This window comes from Antechinus flavipes, chromosome 6, assembly GCF_016432865.1.
Source record: "Antechinus flavipes isolate AdamAnt ecotype Samford, QLD, Australia chromosome 6, AdamAnt_v2, whole genome shotgun sequence".
NCBI classification, from domain to species: Eukaryota; Metazoa; Chordata; class Mammalia; order Dasyuromorphia; family Dasyuridae; genus Antechinus; species Antechinus flavipes.
In genome coordinates, this window is record NC_067403.1 from 100,211,027 (window position 1) to 100,231,560 (window position 20,534).

Sequence of the window (20,534 nt, forward strand, 5' to 3'; positions counted from 1 at the left end):
GTAAATGTTTTAAGTCTGGATTAAGAACACAGGGCAGCTAGATGGAACACTGTATGAAGCATTAGGCCTAGAGCCAGGAAGACCTGAGTTCAAATACTGCCTCAGACACTTCCTGGCTTTGTGACCCTCGGTAAGTCACTTAACCCAGTTTGCCTTAGTTTCCTCAGCTATAAAATGAATCGGAGAAGGAACTGGCAAACCATTATATTATATTTGGCAAGAAAACCCCAAATAGGTATCTTAAAGAGTCAAACAAAACTGAAATGGCCAAACAATAAATACATGAATTCAAGTCTTCCCAATTCCAGTTCCATGTTCTATCCACTAAAGAAGAAGGAAGGGTAGAAAGGAAAGAAGAGATTGTTTTTTATCATTATCTCTGACAAGAGGAATGAAACATAAATACCACCCATTCATATGTTTGTGGTTTTATTAAAACATTGAAATAAATCAGTAATCTTCTCAAAATAGTAATTTCTACCAGAAACTCATACATTCCCCCTACCTGCCTATGCTATACCACTGTCTATAACAATCCAATTATGTTTTTTCTCTATGCAAATTTAAAATTCAACAAATAGAAAATTTTAGCTTACTCTGTGAGATATTCAGGATTACTGATGGTGGCAGAAAGGGCCAAAAAGGGACATCGGATCATAACCAAGAGGTGTTCCCAAATTTCTGCTCCAATTTCTCCCCCAAGACAATGGACCTGGGAGAGGAAAAACAAACTCCATTCTGAAACTAAAGACTTTTCAAAACTTTTTCAATTTATTTCCAATTCTTTAGTATTAAATCTGGCTTTCTAAAAATAGAAGATAATCAGAGAAACCAATATCTCATATTCCTTTGTCTCTGCTTCTCCCAATAAGAAAAAGATAGCTGAGGAAACAATTATGATAGTGAAAAGATGGTTTTAGTTTTTAAGTTTAAAAAAAAGCACATCCTATAGCTCAGTTCCAATAAAAAGTCCTTTCAACCTTTTATTGAATGGTGTACAATCAACAATATTATGTCAAGCAGTATATTAAAAATATTATAGCTTGATATTGTTTTAAAAAAAGGAAGAAAGAAGGAAAGGGAAGAAGAGAAAGAAGAAGGAAGAGGAAGAGAAAGAAGAAAGGAAAGAAGAGAAGGAAGGAAAGAAGGAAGAATAAAAAAACAGAGAGAAAGAAAAAAAAAATGAAGTCATTCTCTGCCTTTAAACAATAGTTTCATGTGGAAAAACAAAAAAGACATCATATTTTATTTTTGAGACAATAAGTACATTTATTAAATTCACATAACATATTTTCCCTTTTCCCTTTCCCTCCTATTCCCATTTCCCCATCCCTTCCCCCCAGTCCTTGTGTTTAGGCACTCAACATAACTCCATGCATCCACATGTACAAACTCACCACATTTTTAACCGCCTTATTTTAACTACCAAAGACTGATCATAGGACATTTTGCTTTTGCCAAAAGGGTGATCAGATCAAATTATGCTTAGATACTGGATACATCCTATCCACACCAGATAAATCAACACAATTTTTAAAGTTGCTTTTCTGTGGTTGTGGTAGGTAGTTTTTCAGTGCAAAAAAAAAAAAGATCCCTATTCCACTCTTGGAACTCAAATAGCTTTTCAGTATTAGCGCATTATACCTAACCTTTGTTCTGCAAGTGCTTATTAATTTACAAAGGCTGTCCAAAGCATGTTTTACTACACAAATAACAAGACAAAAAATATTTCTAAATTAAAGACAGTTCTAGTTACATCATCTTTTTCCTATATATTTATCAATGGGAACAATTAACATATTCTCTCTCCTCTTTTGCCCCAATATATCAAGAAATTAAACACTATGCCTTTAAAAGAAATTACATTCTGAAATAAAGGCTGAATTTTAAAAGAATGATGCTTTTAAAAAATATTTCCCAAAAACATTACAAAAAGTGATTCCTATAGAAGTGATACCAAATATCTTATTTTAAATGATCAAAAAGACACATTTTTAAAAATTCTAAGAATACTTATAAACAAGCATTAAAATAATTTTAAACAATGAAATATTCATAAACAAATGATGAAATATTTTTTCAAAGATTTGGGATCAAAAAGAGCAAGTTCCATAAAATGAGTCACATTTTGTGGGAGTCACACTTAGGTACCTTTAACAGAAACTCAAAGTTGTTTTTTTTTTTTTAATTTATTGATGGCAGAAATGTGCTAAAATTTTTATTCACTTAAAATGTTTGGATATGCTTAAAACCTTTTTCATCTGGAGACACACTATAAAAAGAACACATTAAAATTAATCCCTACACTATATAACTGAAATATTAGAAATATAAAATTACTTACCTCATCAAATATTACATATCTAATTCTTTTGACCCACTTTTGGAGATGAGGAGATAACAAAAGGATTTCTAAACACTGAGGTACAGTCACAAGTATCTGAAAAATAACATTTGGAAACTCTTGGTTTGAAATTTTAAAATGGACCAAAGTTCCACCTTCAGGACTTAAACATGAACTAAAAGAATGAAATGCATTTGTTTTTTAATCTAATATCCAAATGCTTTATTATTAAATTTTCTTATCTTTACTGGCTCAGTACCTGGTAACAAGAACAGGGGAACGAGTGTCATGTGGAAACAAAGAGAACAGATGCAGAAATGGAAAATTATGAAAATTGTTATTGCTCCATCTATTTTCATGTTTCTCAGTTATATAAAGCAATAAATATTTTGTATGTAAAAAATAATTTCAGTTTTTATTAAAGAACTTTAGGTTGAAGTTGGGATATTCTGAGGAATTTCATTCTATTTAACTTTTTAAAGTCACATTTACTCATTTTTTTAAAGAGTCAGGGAAAGTTCATCATTCCTGGAAGCTGCTAAGTAATTTGGTGTAGGGTCAAAATATCTTATTAATATCATCAATAATAGTAGTAAATTATAATGCAATAGTCATAATATGTAATATAACAATTTTAGTAAAAATATTTTAATAATAATAATGGAAAGTCAGTTTTTCTAAAATATGTAATAAATTTAAAATTAGTCCACAAGCTATCCAATAATCAAGAAATTTAAACTACTTTATAGAAGGCTTGGTCTTCTGGTTTTTATTGGTACTTGTGGTAGAATCATTTACAGTTTAAGAGATTCCTGAGAATTACATATAGATAATTTTTATTTAATTTATCTGAGATTACATGCAAGTAACATTTTAACTTATTGATTTGTTAATAAATAAGTGACATGTCATTTCAAGGTGATCTATGTGGAATGCCAAAATGAATTCCTTACAATATATTACGTACCTGACAATTCATGACATCATGACGGTAATCCCGTGTGAAAACACCACATATGGCACCTCCTTTAGGCTTTGTTTTGTTGAATAAACTGTAGACAGTTCCCACTACTTGATTTACAAGAGCCTTGATGTAATAGATAATAGACTGATATTCAGATGATTTTCACAACACTGGAAATCTGGCTCTAATGAACTGCTGTCTAAGACATCTTACATTTGCCTATGACTTTGAGGTAATGTAAAGGCTAACTGATTTGTCCAAACTTGAATCAGGGTATTGCTGATTTCAAGCCTAGAGATCTACCATGCTTTTGATCTGGCTCTGGACTTAATTGTGGAGAGGAGGGGAGGAAGGGGGAAAGAGAAAAAGGTGAAGGCAGCATTAATTTATATGAATGTTGTCTACTGTAGTCTTTGTAAACCTTTTCTTATAGTTTGTTATAGTTATTATAGCCATGCATTACAATATACATATTGATGTCAATGACAGATAGGGGGATGGGATTAGGGTTGGGTTTTTTTTTTTGGGGGGGGGGGAAAGGGGAGAGTTCCAGACTAGTGATTACATCCAAGTGGGGAATTTTTATTGAACATTTATTATTCTGCTTTTGTGCCAAGTTCTGTAGGCACTGGGGATACCAGTTCAAAAGTGAGACAGATTTTACTCTTAAAGATTTGCACCTTTTCAATGCTGAAACCTCTTCTACCAACCTACATCATCAAATCATCTATAATTCAGATTTTTAAAGGGACTGAGTGTGAAAGTGTTCTTCCTAGAGTTACATAATCAGGACATGATGAGAAATCAAAATTCATTTTAATCATGATTATTTTTACTTATAGGTAACATATATATGTATGTATTTATGTATTGACCACATAATTTTAATGAAATTATTTGTGCATATGATGAAAAACATCTCACAAATCTAAGCAAATATGCTAGTAAAAATTTAACAACCAGCTCTCAGGGCAGGAGGTAAGTAGATTATGACCCATAATTTTAAGTTTGATTCATTATTAACATTTTCTCCATCCCTTTCTTAAATCAAACATTGATTTGTGGATTTTCTAAGTGTGAATGCTCACACTGGAAATTGAAAAATTTGTTCTCTATGAGCTGGCTCCAGCACTCCCCTAGTTCTAACACACATAATATGTTAGATTTATTTTAATTTTTTCCTCACTTCCTCAAGGGATTCCTAACACAGGATTCCTCTGAGCATAACAAAGGGAAGGAGCACTCAGTTATATTAATAAATGAAGAAAGAAGTACAGTAAGTGAATGGCAGTCAAAGTGGAAAGAGTAAACCTCTGATTACTTCTGTGATTATTTAACTCCTGAATCCAGCACAGGGCTCTGCCCATAGCATAACTCTAATACATTTCTGTTGGACAGATATTATGTGTACCTGAAATAGAAAGAACTCTGGATTCAGTCAAAAGACAGACTGAAAGGTTTTTAGATTTATTTATTTTTGTGATCTTTGTATATATAGTCAAGGAAATTCTTTGGTCCTCAGTCTTTCAGATCATGAATGGGGAGATGATGAACTCTAAGTTCACTTTTAACTCTAAATCTATGTTCCTATAATCTACAATATGTCAGAAATGACAGATGTGAGATGTGAGAGATGCAATAGGTAAAGCTAAGATGAATCTAACTAGGGGGCCAATTATATGTACTTTGCAAATAGAAATGCAGTCCAGGCACAATTTGTATGTTTTTCTTTATCCAGATTCTGAATGACACCAAGTTTCATTTTTCATGATAAAATAAGTGAACAACTCCAGTCATTTCTTAGAGAGGACTATGCAGACCAAGCATACATTTCACATACTTTTTTTTTCACCCAAATTCTTATTAGATCTAAGTCTTGTCTTCATAATAAGATAAGTTTTGAAGAAATGCATTAAGTGAGTTCCCCAAGTCAATACACCTTTCTAAGTATGCTAACTGCTAATAGGTTAGTGGAAGGGAGCAGAGGATAAAAGGAAAGAGCAATAGAGAAAAATAAAAAGAAGTCACTTAAGAGAGCAAAGGACATAAAACTGTTTTAGAGCAAAACTGGGTAGATGTGAGTCCTAGTAAATAAGTGCTTTAGATCATACCTTTGTAGGTGAAACATATACCACCAATGCTTCATCACTGGTTTTCAAGACTTTCTCCATACAATAATAGGAGACATATGTTTTCCCTGATGAAGTTGGAGCAACAATCACAGCTGACTCATTATTATCTACAACATCGAGAAGCTCCCGCTGAAGGAAAAATAATTTATATTGTTAAAAATATATCTTACATAAAAGATCGATTTAAAATCTGATTTTTAAATGTATATTTTTATTCTGTACCTTTAATTTATTTTCTTTCTTTCTTTCTTTCTTTCTTTCTTTCTTTCTTTCTTTCTTTCTTTCTTTCTTTCTTTCTTTCTTTCTTTCTTTCTTTCTTTCTTTCTTTCGCTAAGACAATTAGGGTTGTGCCTAGGGTCACGCGCTTGGGAAGTGTTAATTTTCTGAGACCACATTTGAACTCAGATTCTCCTGACTTTAGGGCCAGTGTGCGATCCACTGTGCCAGCTAGCTGCCCTGATACCTTTAATTTCAATAAATCCAAGGACTGGTCATTGCTATTCTGTTCAGCACTGACAAACATTTAAGGTTATAAAAATATATAGGGATCATTTGTCCAGATTCTCTAAACATTGACTCTTCCAAATTCTTTCCCCGCTGCATCAACTCTGATTCAGATCCCCAACCCAATACATAAGCAATTTCAGTAACATTATTGATTAGGGCCAAGAAAGAATCCCATGAAATGATGGCATTATTTAAATTGACACTGCATATTTCCAGAATCATATTTTAAATAACCATAATTCAAGTAGTGTGAATTTGAAAGCATGTGGTCATTTAGTCTCACTAGTTAGTACCTAGCTGTATAGCAGAAAGCTTTTGGAAGAAGCTGGGAAATCAAAGATAAGTTAATGTCAATCTGAATTTTCTTGATATTCATATAAATTCTTTATCATTACCAGAATAATCATTAATACCTAATTGATAATTAGTGATCTCAACCAGGAAAAGGAATAGAACAAAATGGCTTTCATCTTTCTGTCATTTTTCTAGCAAAGGAGATTTGATTATTAAAATTATTTATTCCAGAAATACATGTATAAATATGTTTTATTGTAATCCTTCCTAAATTAATATATTAATTTCAACAATTTGCAAGATTTCTAAGTCTACTAAGAAAATGGTTTGAATTCAACAGGAAAAGTCAATCCATTACACATTGTATAATCACTATTTCTTAATTAGCTATAGCTCACCTTAAACTTATATCTCTAAAGCATATCGTGAAACAACTTATTCACAGCCCTTAAAGTACATAGAAACTTTCATTCTATTTAATTCTTTTAAACAGCAAAAAACGTGAAGACCCTTCATGAAGTCACTTTAAACAATGTTAACAGTGGGGTAGTCGATTTTATATTCTGGAAAATACCACTACTGCCTATCTTGATATTCAATAACCAATCAACAAACATAATAGGTATGCAGAACTGAATAAATGATATAAAAATTTAAAAATTAAAACACATATCTATGAAAAAAGAGAATATTTACCAAAATTATCAACTCATCCTTACCACTTAACTTTGATTTAATTCACTTAAGGTTGGAGGTGGAGTTTGTCTTTAGAGAAAACTGAAAAAAAAGATATTTGTTCTTTTTAAGAAGTTCTATAACTAATTTGATCAAAAGATAGTTCAAGTACCTCCCAAAATAAGAGATTTAAAGTCTTCTACTCCAATTGATAAAGAAGTAATACCCCATGAAATAAATAAAAAAAGAATAGAAAACAACCTTGAAACATCTGGGAAGAAAAAAATGAGTAATAAAACCATCTGAGTAGCTGCCATTCTTAAATTTTACCCCAGAGAACATAATTCCTTCTTTTCTTCAGAGAGGAGAAAGACAATTCACTCATGTTCGATATATTGTCAAATACAATCATTTATGTTTTTTGCTTTCCTGATCTTTCTTTTTTATACATGAAAATTCAACTCCACCAAAGGGGGAATCGAGAAAAAAAGTAATGGAATAAATTTCAAAATTATTTTGATGTACAAAAAGTGCATTAATAAAATCTATTTTTAAAATTTTGAATTTACTGTAGACCAATATGAAGCAGATCAAATAGTATAGCAATCAGATATTACAAAGGATCATGAAGGAAAAAAAGTCTGTCAAATATATTCAACTCTTAAGAAACTTAAGTTATTACAGCGAAGAAATTTAGTCAGTATGTCACAAGAAATGAAAAGCAAATGATCACTTCTGCCTGATCATTAATCTAACGTGTTGGCAAAACAAATTCCTATATTGGTCATGTCCAAAAATGTAAATAAATGTCTCTTAATTGAAAAAGAAAAAACCTCTGAAAAATTGGGTTTATTTCTGTTGAATTTTTTTTCAAGTTCAAGCTTTTTGCATTTGGTATTTTATTGGTTTGACTTCTTCCTTACCTTTGTAATATATATAATTTTTAATTTATTTATTTATTTTGCTGAGGTAATTGGGATTAAGTGACTTGGGTCACACAGCCAGAAAGTGTTAAATGACTGAGGCCAAATTTGAACTCAAGTCTTCCTGACTTCAGGACTGGTGCTCTATCCACTGTACCAATTAGCTGCTCCCATTGTAATACATTTTAAAGGAGCCTCTATTTTCAATCTTAATACAGTGCTATGTGGTCCTTTTCATTGCCATAACCAAGATCCTGCCACCATACAATGCATCACTCCAGGATTCAGATTTTTTTTTTATTTACCTGCCATGTGTCTGGTATAAAATGATGCACTCTGGGATCTGGATCACTTCTTTCTTCTCGAAATAAATAATGGCCCATATGACTTAGTTGAAATCGAGCTGCTCCCATCTGAACTGAATATTTGGAAATGTCCTCAGTGCCTGAATTTTTCACCTATAATCAGATTCCACTTTCAAATTTCTTCATATGTTTTACAGAAACAATATACATTTATACAAAAATTATACAATAATTCTTTCATGCAGAATAAAGATCAATTCTATGTATTTTGATTTTCATTTGTTCCAGTTATCAGCTACCTAGATAATTTATATATACATTATTAAGCTTTAAAATCTGTTTGAGTGCAGAACAAAAAAAAGAAGAATATTATTTCTGCCATTTTGTTTTTCTAATGACACAATATTCTACACTACTAGTACTTTTACCATTGCCATCAAAGGTATTTGGGGAAGTTTTATGAGAAGTGAAGGGTAGTGGAAATGGTGTATCAAACTCAGGAATTTGTGGGAGGAACGCCTGCTATGGAAATTGTCTTCACCTCCACCAATACAAACAAACAACTCCTCTGCAACTGATTGTCTCCATAATTTAGACACTGAGTCTCCAGGGAACACTGAGAATTTAACTGACTTGCCCAAAGTCACCCAAACAGTATATGTTAAAGGTAGAACTTGAGCCCAGGGTCTCCTAATTCCCTCATTCAAATAAGGATCACAGTAGCACCTATATGACAATATCGTTATGAGGAACAAATGATATAATAAATGTAAGAAATGTTTAGCACAGTGCCTAATACATAATAGGCATTATGTAAATGTTTATTCCCGTCTCTCTCCCTTCTCTTAAATTTCTCAATAAAATTAGTCTTTATAAATAGCACTACACTGAAATGGACAAGAGACTGGCCCCCTCATTCCTGGGTCAGGGGGCCTCAGGCTTATAGGAAAATGTTGCTTAAACTAAATTAGGGGAAGTGTTTTTACAAAGTATTTGTTCAACTATGTTCAGACAGAATGCTTGCCTAACAATGTCAGACATTCTGTAAGCCCCTTATTTTTCCCCTTGTAAGCGGAAAGTCGAGTCGCTGTAACCACAAGGCTGAACAAGGATGCTTATAAACCTGTCTGTATTTCTGTTCAGGACGGTACTCTCCTGAGAATCCATTCTGGCCAGTAAATAAACAATAAAACACTCTCTAAATTACAAACACCTTGGCCATCCTGAATTTTATTGCCTGGGTTATCTCAACCCTAAAAGTGAATAAAGAGAAAACAGACGTGAGAATTTATTTATATCAGGAGCTCTCAAATAAGGAAACCACCTCTAATGAAGCAGATCAAGATTTACTCAGCAAATTCTAATTTTAGCTAATTGAGGAGGAGGAGCACTAAGTGACTTCATCTGGAGCATATAATCTGTAGCCTCTGAAGTGAAAAGAGATCAGGTCTTCCAGGCTCTAAATCCAATTTTTTATATATTATGCCAGCTTCAATAAGAAATTCAAGCATTTCTGATTATTTTTTAAAGTCTGGAGACATTCAAGCTTACAAAAATTTACAGATTTTTTTTGTTTATAAATTTAAATACAGAAAAGACCTTAAAATGAAATCATTTGCTTATTGTTGTTGTGATGGTGGTGACTGTTCACAACTATCCATTAATCCGTCTAATTAGACATGGAAGAATTTCTACTGGTATTAAATGGAAGGTGGACCTTCCCTGACATTCTGACAAATGGTTGGAAACATTGGATTGTTTTCTTATTTACCTGGGAACACAAAGAGTCTGACAAGTTGTGAAATCCAAGATATTTTAAGCATTTAGCTAACTTTTTCCAGTGTTTCTTCTCCATGAGTTGTGAGTATTTTTCATGTATTATGTGGATTCTTTTCATTAGCTGAACAGCAATGTTCATATCCTTGTGTTTCTCTTCTGTTAAATGAATAGCAATTTTAGTAAAGAGGAGATGAGTTATTTCTTACATGGAAAAACTAGAATGGCTGAAACCTCTAAGGTTTTCTCACATCTTGTATGTTTTCCCATAATCTGCTGCCTTCATAAGGAGATATACCTAACATTCAAACTAGGGGAAAACAGCCTTATTATGACTTCTGATTCAAAATGTTGGCAAAAAACAAGCAATTATAATGTTATAATTATATGCAGTAAGTAATAATCCTTTCACTTTCTTAAAATTCAAAAAGAGCTCCAGAAACAAGTATATGGTTGGAGTATCTGAAAGTGTGGCCACTTATTTGCTTCTTCTCTAACTAGCTTTTCATTTTAAAAGCCAAAATTATAAATTCTCTTACCTACATTTAGGCAATGGTCTATCCATGACATGAAACAAGCTTCCATTCCTACAATTTCAGCCAAAAATTTTACAGAATTACTATTGCAAGTACTGAGAAAATCCTCTAGAATTTTTATTCCATTGTTGACATTTTCTTTAATTTCATTTTCAATAGACACAGACATGGAATTCCATCTGTCTTGTTCTTTTTTTTCAATTTCTTCTTGCTTTCTCTTTATGTTTTCTTCAATGATTTTGTCTGCATTACTCTTCTATAAAATAAATAAAAAACTGAATAGTTTAGTTTGACCCGATTTTCACAGGCCAAAAAAATGTATGTCGCTTGGAGGTAAATTTGATATTTGGAGAATTTACATTAATGTTTAGCCTATTAACTTTTCATACCAACTGAATTAATATGTGAAATAATATTTTATGGGGTCTGAATGAACAAATGCAAATAACTCTGTCTTATTCTCAGAGATAATTTATTAACCCTCTCCCCCTAATACTCTTTTTCCATACAGTAATATTCCTCAGTACTTACAGCTTACAATAATGGTACCAAACCCATAAAAGATCTGGTGAATCCAAATCAAAATAAAAATCATTCTCTTCCATCTTTTGATCACAGATAAACTAATCAATAAGCACTTATTAAATACAACTCAAATGAATAAAATGGAAATCTTTATCTTTTCCTTTCACTTCTAGCTTCTCTATTCCTACAGAAAACACTGGCAACCTGTCCCTCAGATTCACCCACTGGGAATCATCCTTATTTCCCTACTATTTCTCATCCCCACCCCATATAGAAGCTGATGCTGAGGCTTATCAATTTCACCTTTACAATATCTCTCAAATACATCCTCTTCTTTTCTCTGACACTGCCATCCTAGAGCTCTCTCCTCATCTCACTTCAGGATTATTGCAATAGTCCAGGTCTACTTTCCTGAAGTCTTTCTCTATTATAATCCATCCCTCATTCAGTCACTTAAGGGATTTTCCTAAAGCTCAGATCCAATTATACCACACTACTCAATGAACTCCAGTAGTTCTCTATTATCTCCAGAATTGAATAGAATACGTTTGCTGTCTGGCAATCAAAACTCTTTATAACCTAATCCCCTCTTACTTTTCCATCTTCTTTCATTTTACTCCTTGACAAATACCCTTTGTTCCAATAACATTGATCTCTTCACTGGAACAAGACATTCCATCTCTTGGCTCCAGGCATGCTGTAGCTATCCCCCATGTCTGGAATACTATTCCTACTTTGCTCTGAATAGCTCCCTGAATTAAGTCCTAAGTAAAATTCCATGTCCTTTCAGAAGCCTTCCCCAGCCCCCTTAATTCTAAAGCCTCACTTGTGATAATTATTTTTCATTTCCATTTTCCATTTCCATAGCTTGCTTTGTACATATTTTTAGAATGCTTTCTGTCTCATTAGAATACTTACTCTACAAAAGCAGTTGAGGGGATCAGAAAAAACTACATACAGAAGATAATGCTTGAGCCAGCTTTTAAAAGAAGAAGGAATTGATGAAGTGGTGAAAGGGAAAAAGTCCATTCCGAGCATGAGATATAGCCAGCAGTAAATATACAGAGGTGGAAGAGGGAGTATAACACTTGTGAGAAAAGAAGCTGAATCGCAGAGACTATAAGAGCCATAGAGAATAATTTTGGGAGTCATGTCCAGTTTAAAGGTAATTTAGGACCAGCTTCTAAAGAACTTTAAAATTTGTATTTTATTCTAGAGACTATAAGAAGCCACTGGAATTGATTGAAGAACAGTAACAGGACCAGACCTACACTTAAGGAAAATCACTTTGGCAGCAGTATTTAGAGTCAACTGAAATATGAAAGACCTGAAGCAAGATCAGTTAACCATTCAAATAATCTAGAAAAAAGATGATAAGGGCCTGAACTAAGGCAGTAACTACATGAATAAAGTAAAAGTGTGGGACAAGGTAGAAACAGCAAGATTTAAATAATATTTAGAAATGTGTGGTTCAGGCAGAATAAGGTCCCAAGGATTATGCTGAAATTATGAACTAGGCTTACTAGAAGCATTATGGTGTTTTTGACAGAAATAGGAAAGTTTGGAAGTAGAAAGGATTTGAAAAGGAAGATAATGAGTTTAGTATTAGATATCTAGAATTGTAGATGCTGCTGAATATTCAGTTTGAAATGTCCAAAAGGTGGCATGGGGCTAATAGTCAGGGGATATGTGTGTAGTAAGTGTATGTGTTATGTGTATAGGGCAATTGGATGATACAGTGGTTAAATAGAGTACTGGGTCTGCAGTAAGGAATGCATAAAATGATGCAAACCCTCCCCCTTTCCCAAATTCCTATTACTGTCAAAGCACCATCATCCTCCTAATCACCCAGGCCTCCAATCTCAGCAACATTCTCAACTTCTAGAGAATTTTATATCTTCTCTTTATTTCTATCTTCACAATATTTTTTTTATGTGTTTCACTCTTTCCCTCATATGACCACCATCCGAATTCAGGACCTGAAGCATCATAAGTCATCTTGACCTTTGTTTTGCAACTGATATCTCTGGAGGAGAGAGCGAAGCTAATAACTTTGTACAGTTCTCTTCACTGAAATTCAATTCACATTCACATCAAGACATCACAAATAATGCCATTGGTCCTCTTTAAGAACAAAGGACAAAAAAAATAATAATTCAGACCTTCATCATCTCTAAGGGATTAATACATCAGTATCTAGATAACCTTCCTGCCTGGAGTCTCTTCCTGTTTCAATCTGTCCCCCATTCAGCTTGTGAAAATCCAAAATGATTTTCCTAAAGCTTAGATCTGACCATGTTACACATACTCCATTCAATAAACTCCAATGACTCTCAGTTATATCCAGCAGGATTAAATATCAAATCTTCTATTTGACTTTTAAAGTCATTCAAAACATACCTTCCTACCTTTCCATTCTTTTTATACTCTCCCCCATGTGCTCTATGATCAATATTGGCTTACTTGTTCATTCAAAATATGACAATCTCCCAGTTATATATGCTTTTGTACTGGCTCTCTCCCATGCCTGAAATACGCTCCCTCCTCATCTTCACCCTCAAATTACTCTGGCTTCTCTCAAGACTGTCTCAGGGAAGACCATCTACTTTGTGTATATCTTGTACATAAATAGTCATTTATATGTCCTTCCCTCCATTAGAGAAGCAGTTCCTTGAGGGAAGAGACCATAATTTTGATCTTTGTATCTCCAGTACTAAAATTGATAAGACAATGGTTATCTAATTTTGCATGGTGATTAATAGTTTTCTAGTTCAGTATGATGGGTTTAATCTTACAACAAATAATGGTTCCTTAGTGATATAATGATTGCCTTATACTCAGTATGATGAATGGATTTAACTGTAATAGAGCATATAAACTGGGGACAAACTCAGCCACAGAGAAGAAGACTTGACTAGCCTCATGGTTTCTCTCCTGCCTTTATCATTTCTCCACTAAAATGAAGGACTCGAGCTGGGACTGAGATATTCCAAAGAGCTAGTCTGGACATTATATTTTAATCCACCCTGGTCTGGGGGCTCTAGAAAGCAATGGTACATTTTGTCACCCCAACTTGGGAGCAGGACATTACATTTGGATGTTCAGACTGCTGTTTGGCTGACTGACACTGCTGGCTACTAGAATAATCCCCAAATCTGAGTGCTATGGGAAGGCTGTGCAAGAAAATTAAACTTTACCAGAACAATTAGCAAATTACAATGATTTGAAAATGAGTGGCTAAGGTTTCCAGGGAAAATATGACCTTGACATTCAAAAAAAATACATCTCCTTTTTTTTTTTCAAACAAAAAATTAGCAATAGATGAAAAGCATCTGAACGAGTAGCTTCTATCTAATCAGAGATGTATTCAGTGTGATCAGTTATGGTAATCAATTTACCTTTGATTTTATTTTCTTTTGTTGAGAAGTATTTTTTGGAGGAGGTGGTGGAGTCACTTGGTTTATAATTCTCAATGAACTGTGTCTTCCAAGCAAAGATTCTCCAAAATGTTGATAAAAGGTATATAGTTTCTGTTTCTCCCTTTGTTTTTTGGGATCTCTGGACTCAGCTGCAATGAATAAGTTATTTAAATTTTTTTTCTAAATAAAAGCTCTTTTAGACAAATTTATAATAAGATGAAAAGAACATTATTGCAAAAAAGCACAAACCTCTTGGGCATCCCCTATGGCTACATTACCAGGAACTATGGGTAAAATCAAGACTTTGAGTACAAACCTGCCTATCTCTTCAATTTTGATGCACATTTATTGGATTTTTCCAAAAGAATTCTCCAGCATACATATGAGTTAGAATTATTTGACTCAGGCCCGTAGCCATCTTTGAGGAACTACCCTGGGACCAAGGCGTCATTAACTTTTAGGAAACCTTAAAAGCCTTTCTTGGAGGTTCATGTAGTTCTATCCCCACCCACAGTCCAGGTAAATCTCCATAATTATCAGTTTTCAGAAACTATCCCAAAAGAGATTTGTCCACTTGATAAACCTAATCATAAATCTAAACCAGAGCTTCTAGGAAAATCATAATACTGTGTCTTCTTGGAAATCACTTTGGTCCTAATCCATGATATAAAGTAGGCTTTGGGAACTCCCAGAAGTTCAAAAACAAATTTGGGATATAACAGACCAGCATGATGAATCATCCTATCACATAGCTGTACCAAAATAGTACAGCTCTCTGATCACTATTGGTCCTATTACATCACAATTTCTCTGTGAGAATTTGTGCTTGGGAGTAGGGGAAGAAGCAGTATTGTAATAGTACAGATGTGTGTGTGGGGGGGTGGAATTTAATCACTGCAAACTCTTTTCTGTGTTTCTATAATGCTTTCTATGATGTTCTATAATTCAAGGGAGAGAATCTACAAATTACATTTATGGTAGCACTGTTACTCCACTAACATTGAATTGCAGAAGACCTGGTCAAGTCTAGTTGGGCATGTAGCTTTGGTTAATTTGTTTTATTTACAATGTGTTTTTTCCATGTAACTCAAATTGTCTCAATCTGCTCATTTAAACACATTTCTTTGGCAATCCTTTAGGCAACTGGCATATAATAAAAGAATAAAAATACCTAATAAGCACTCAATCTTAACAAACACTTTAAATTACTACTAAATTATTTTTACCATCACTGCGGAACTTGGCAATGCTGTAATCATCACTTAGAAGTCTGTTAGAATGCCAGTGTATTCTCTCATCAAATTCTTTTCTCTTGTTAAAAGATGTAATAACTGGATCATCACTAGAAAACAAATGTATTAGATAGGACTCATGATTTGATTATATAATATTATTAATAATAATAATAGCCAGTTTTTTCATAGTACTTTAAGATTTATTTGCAAAGCACTTTAAAAATATTATTTCATTATATCATCATAACTCCAAGAGATAGGTACTATTCTTATCTATATTTTAGTGGTGGGAAAATTGAGGCTGAGAGAAGTTAGGAGATTTGCTGATAATCCCAAAGCTAATAAGTGTCTGAGATCGGATATGAAATCACATTTTCTTTAATCCAGACTCAATTCTCCAACTATTGCACTTCCTAACCATGTGTAAGTGTGTATGTATGTGTGTGTAAATATATATATATACACATACATATACATATACTCACATATGCATAATAGAGATACAATAATGACATGTATGCATATATGTGCATACATATGCACACAAACACACATGGCTATATATGTATATGGAGATATATGTGCATTTGAAATGATAGTCACAAGTATATTCAAAAGATTCCAATCTACAATTCTGATATCATTGTTTATGATTTCAACCATTTTTGTAATGGATATTTCTCCTGAAACAATGTTCACAGACTATTTGTAATTCATTATTTTAGGTTTTATGTTTAAAATTTTTTCCCAATTATTAGAGATAACTCAAATGACTGTGGATAAGGTATGACATAGTCGAGATAATTTTTCAGGTATAGACTACTTGGCAACTAAGGATTTTTTTTAAACTCTAGAATTCTGTGATTCATCATCAAAGTTTTTCTTTTCTTACATATGCTATATATAAGAAAGGTAAGAAAACAGAGGGGAGGGAAAAGAGAGAAACAGAGAGAGACGGACACACAGACACACACACAGAGACAGAAACAGAGACAAAGAGAAGGAAGGAGGGAGAAAGAAAAATGTATAAGAAGAAATATCAAAGTACAAAGGAGACTATTATGGGCCAGAACTCTGAACTTGAAACAGAGAATTCTTATAAGATACTAAGTCACTGGAATTGACAGAGACAATAGTTACCTAATTTAGCCTGGTTCAGTATGATTGATTTAATCCTACAAGGAGATGTTATGGGCCAGAATTTGAAACAAGGTGTTAAGTGGAGTTGAGGATACAATAGTTAAATCTAGTTTAGCATTGATTTAATCCTACAACAAATAATGGTTTCCTAGTGATATAATGATTGGTTTGTACTCAGTGTGGGGCATATAAGCTAGAAGCCTCAGCCAGGGAAATAGACAAGTGGACAGAAGGCTGGAGGCTGAAGGATGGAGCACAAACCCTTAGACTCAGACAGATTCATCCTATCTCACACTACCTTGGTGGCAGGCTCTCCTCCTTAGCTTCTCCACTGAAACCAAGACTACAGAAGGCCCCCAGAAAACTAGCCGAGCCCCAAGTGAAGGAGATAAGATTTTGAAGGAGACAATAAAGGATTTGGACTTTAACCCCTGACTACTCATGTGGTGATTACTGAACTGAAACGAAGGCTGCTCCAGAGACCCCAAGAAAACCTCAACAAAGAACATTACATTTTAGAGAGAACATTATAGGAGACTATGTGTTAGATTTCTGAGGAGATAGAATAAAGACACATACATACATCTATAAATGGCCGTGTGTATGTATATGTGTGTGTATATGTATATGTGTGTATATATATATATATATGTGTGTGTGTGTGTTTGTGTGTGTGTGTGCATATGTGTCATTATTGTATATATGTGTGTGTGTGAATATATATTTTATATATATATATTCATATTCTGAGGAAATAGTATAAAAAATAGAGTAAAGGTTAATAACACAAAATTTGGTGAACTTTGAGCTCTTAATGCTCTTTCTTTCACCAAAATATATTTAATAAAGATTTTATTAGAAATACAAAGTGAATTTTTCCAGTTTCCAAAGTAGAACATGATAATCTTTTGTTGGAAAGAAAACCTAGGGTATGTGACATTAGTCTTGGGAACATAAGTTCATAGATTCAGAGCAGAAAAGAAACTCGGATACTACAGATCTGATACTACAGAAACACAGATACTACAACCCTTGTATTTTATAACAGCTAGAGTCTGTCTTGTTCAGTGACACTGAGACAGTAAATCTTATGTGAATCTTAGTCCCTCCTTAACCTATATACACATATATGTGCAAATATATATCTATCACATTATACTGATCCTAAAATGCTTTTTCATATACACATATGTACATTTACATAAAAATGTATATATATATATATGTATACACACATATGTGCATATATATATGCATATATGACAGTATTTCATGGAGTTATTCTTGGCTTCTTGGAAGTCTCTAAGAGGTCCTAACTGATAAAATTTCATGTACAGTCCTATGGAAAATCTATATGGTTGTTATTTAAGAACTAACCTAGCTAAGTTTAAAGGAGCTCACTGGTGACATAGAAACAAACCTTAGTTAGCAATGTAATATTTAATATGTACATGTGTATGGTGTATGTTTATGTGTGAATGTATATAAAGAAAACATGCAAAATCATAATAAATACCACCCAAATGATGTACCTGCTTAGAAAAGGTAAGTCTTTCAAAATGTCTCCAGCATAATCTTCCACAAATTGCGATTTCAATGGGATAAGCCCCAATTTAGGAATCTCGTGTTTGCATGCTTGGAAAAATGGAGAAACAAAGTTATGTTATCAAGGACTATTATAATACGGAAAGAATAAAAAATTCAACTTCTACCTGTAATTCTAAAATCCAAGTTTAGCTTCAAAGAAGAAGTTATAAAATACACTCACTTCCCTTTATTATAGTCAAAAGGGATTATGGGTGCAGAATTTGGTACATCCTATTAGACTTATGATAGTTAAACTGACATATTTTCCCCTTTCTGAAGAAAAAAATCTATTATAAGAGCAAGCTTGCTGAGTAAAAGAGGAAGAAAGGAAGGATTCAGGAATGAATGAGATATAAAAACAAACAAAAAAATAAAAATTTATTCATAGAGTTATAACTGTTTTCAGAGAAAATACATAATCTCAAAAATTGAATAAAATAGGTTCCCTTGGTTTAAAATAGCAAGGGTTCTGAGTTGTCCAAATGCAAACTGTTTAAATTAATGGTTGACATTTTCAACATTTTTGCTCAAAAAAAATGAGAAAATAAAATCCACATTTGTTGTTTCTATCATAGAATAAATATGACTACATAAGAATTATAATTGAACTGATAACCAATTCCTTCTGATTTAAATGAGATTTGTTTTTTTTTAATAGTTTTATCACCTCTAGATGATGTTTGTGTCTGTGTGAGAAAATGTTGAGAAGTCCTTCTCACAGGAATAGATCCTCCAAAATCATAATCTTGTGACAGGTTTAATACTATATTCCACATTTTCTCATATTCTTGCATGATTTTATCACCCACTTCAAGATTTAAACCTGCATTAGAAAGAAAAAATATTTCAGTAGTCATTTTTAATACTTTTGAGACCTAGATATATATCATATACATAGAATGTTATCCATAAACTGAAAACAAGTATATTTAGAAAATGCCATCTAAATTTTCTTTTTAAATCTTTAGTCTCTGAATAGAGGTCAATTTCTATTACAAAGGCATGATTATTTCTAGTATTGCATCAGAAATCAATTGCTTTTGTTTGGAACTTTTTGGTTTTGTTTTCTTATATTTGATACTTCAAAATTCTATTTCAACTCAAGAAAGTAGGTTTTCCTTGAAATTTATTATTATTAGTCATAAGCTTTGCCCATTCTGTTAGCTGAATTTATATGCAATGTATGGAAGTGAACTTTGAATGATATAGTATAAATTAATAAATTAAAGCCCTAGTAGATACAAAATAAAGAGGGAAAGATATATTCTAAATCCAAAGAGTCTTCATAAAAAATGATCCCGCCTACAATTTTCTTAATTAATAAGCAGAAATTTCAGCTAACATCCAGTGTCATGAGTTTGCGCAGCAAGGGACGTAACTTCCTTTCAGATTTGTGACTTAATGTGTTATGATAGAAGGAAAACTAATTCTGAAGGAGAATCTGGATTCAAGTTTCACCACTACCCATGTCCTTGGATAAGTCATATAGCTCCCTGTCTATTACTAGTTTTAACTAGAAAGTGTGGGCAAGGGACGAGGTTGCCTCTGAACTTTCTCCAGACCAGAGGCAGCTGGGCAGCACAGTGGATAGAGTGCTAAGCCCAAATCAGGAATATCTGACTTCAAATCTGGCCTCACACACTAGCTCTGTGATTTTAGGCAAGTCATTCCACCCCTGCCTGCTTCAGTTTCTTCAATCATAACATTGGGAGAGAGGTGTCATAATAGCACTTAGTTCACAGAATTGTTATAAGGATCAAATAACATACTTGTAAAGTAGAACACAGTACCTGGCACATAGTAGCTGCTTAATAAAGGTTCAATGTTTTCTCTCAATCTAACAATTCAAGTCTAGCTTTGTCTTATTTTTAAAAAGCATATAAAGCTCCTCATTCTCACCTTGAAACTTTTGCCAGTGAGAAATGCAGTACAAAGGAGATTAGTGAAAACTATTTGGGGAAAATATGGTTTATGATTATGTAATAAGAATGCTAGATATTGTTAGATGTAATAATATGGATAGAACATGATATAATATACTATCATATAATTTTGGCATAATTATATATCATAAGATTGGTGGATATAATAGCCACAGTGCTGCATTGCTACTCTTTGAGATACTAAATGAATGAAGAATCTTCTAGGTTGCCAAATAGATCCTATAGGGAG

The 20,534-nt window shown here is 33.1% G+C and overlaps 1 protein-coding gene across 1 annotated transcript in view; it reads right to left on the minus strand.

Moving 5' to 3' along the window:
• LOC127541419 (probable ATP-dependent RNA helicase DDX60) overlaps positions 1-19,830 on the minus strand; it is a 51,910-nt gene extending 32,080 nt beyond the window's left edge. Inside the window, exons 1-12 of the mRNA XM_051966693.1 lie at positions 19,827-19,830; positions 19,030-19,185; positions 18,308-18,410; positions 15,627-15,742; positions 14,380-14,549; positions 10,460-10,712; positions 9,916-10,079; positions 8,145-8,297; positions 5,420-5,569; positions 3,312-3,431; positions 2,345-2,440; positions 597-712 (exon numbers count right to left, since the gene is read on the minus strand). Coding sequence (XP_051822653.1) covers positions 597-712; positions 2,345-2,440; positions 3,312-3,431; positions 5,420-5,569; positions 8,145-8,297; positions 9,916-10,079; positions 10,460-10,712; positions 14,380-14,549; positions 15,627-15,742; positions 18,308-18,410; positions 19,030-19,185; positions 19,827-19,830 — 1,601 coding nt within the window. The remainder of the gene's footprint in view (positions 1-596; positions 713-2,344; positions 2,441-3,311; positions 3,432-5,419; positions 5,570-8,144; positions 8,298-9,915; positions 10,080-10,459; positions 10,713-14,379; positions 14,550-15,626; positions 15,743-18,307; positions 18,411-19,029; positions 19,186-19,826) is intronic.
• Positions 19,831-20,534: the final 704 nt, after the last annotated feature.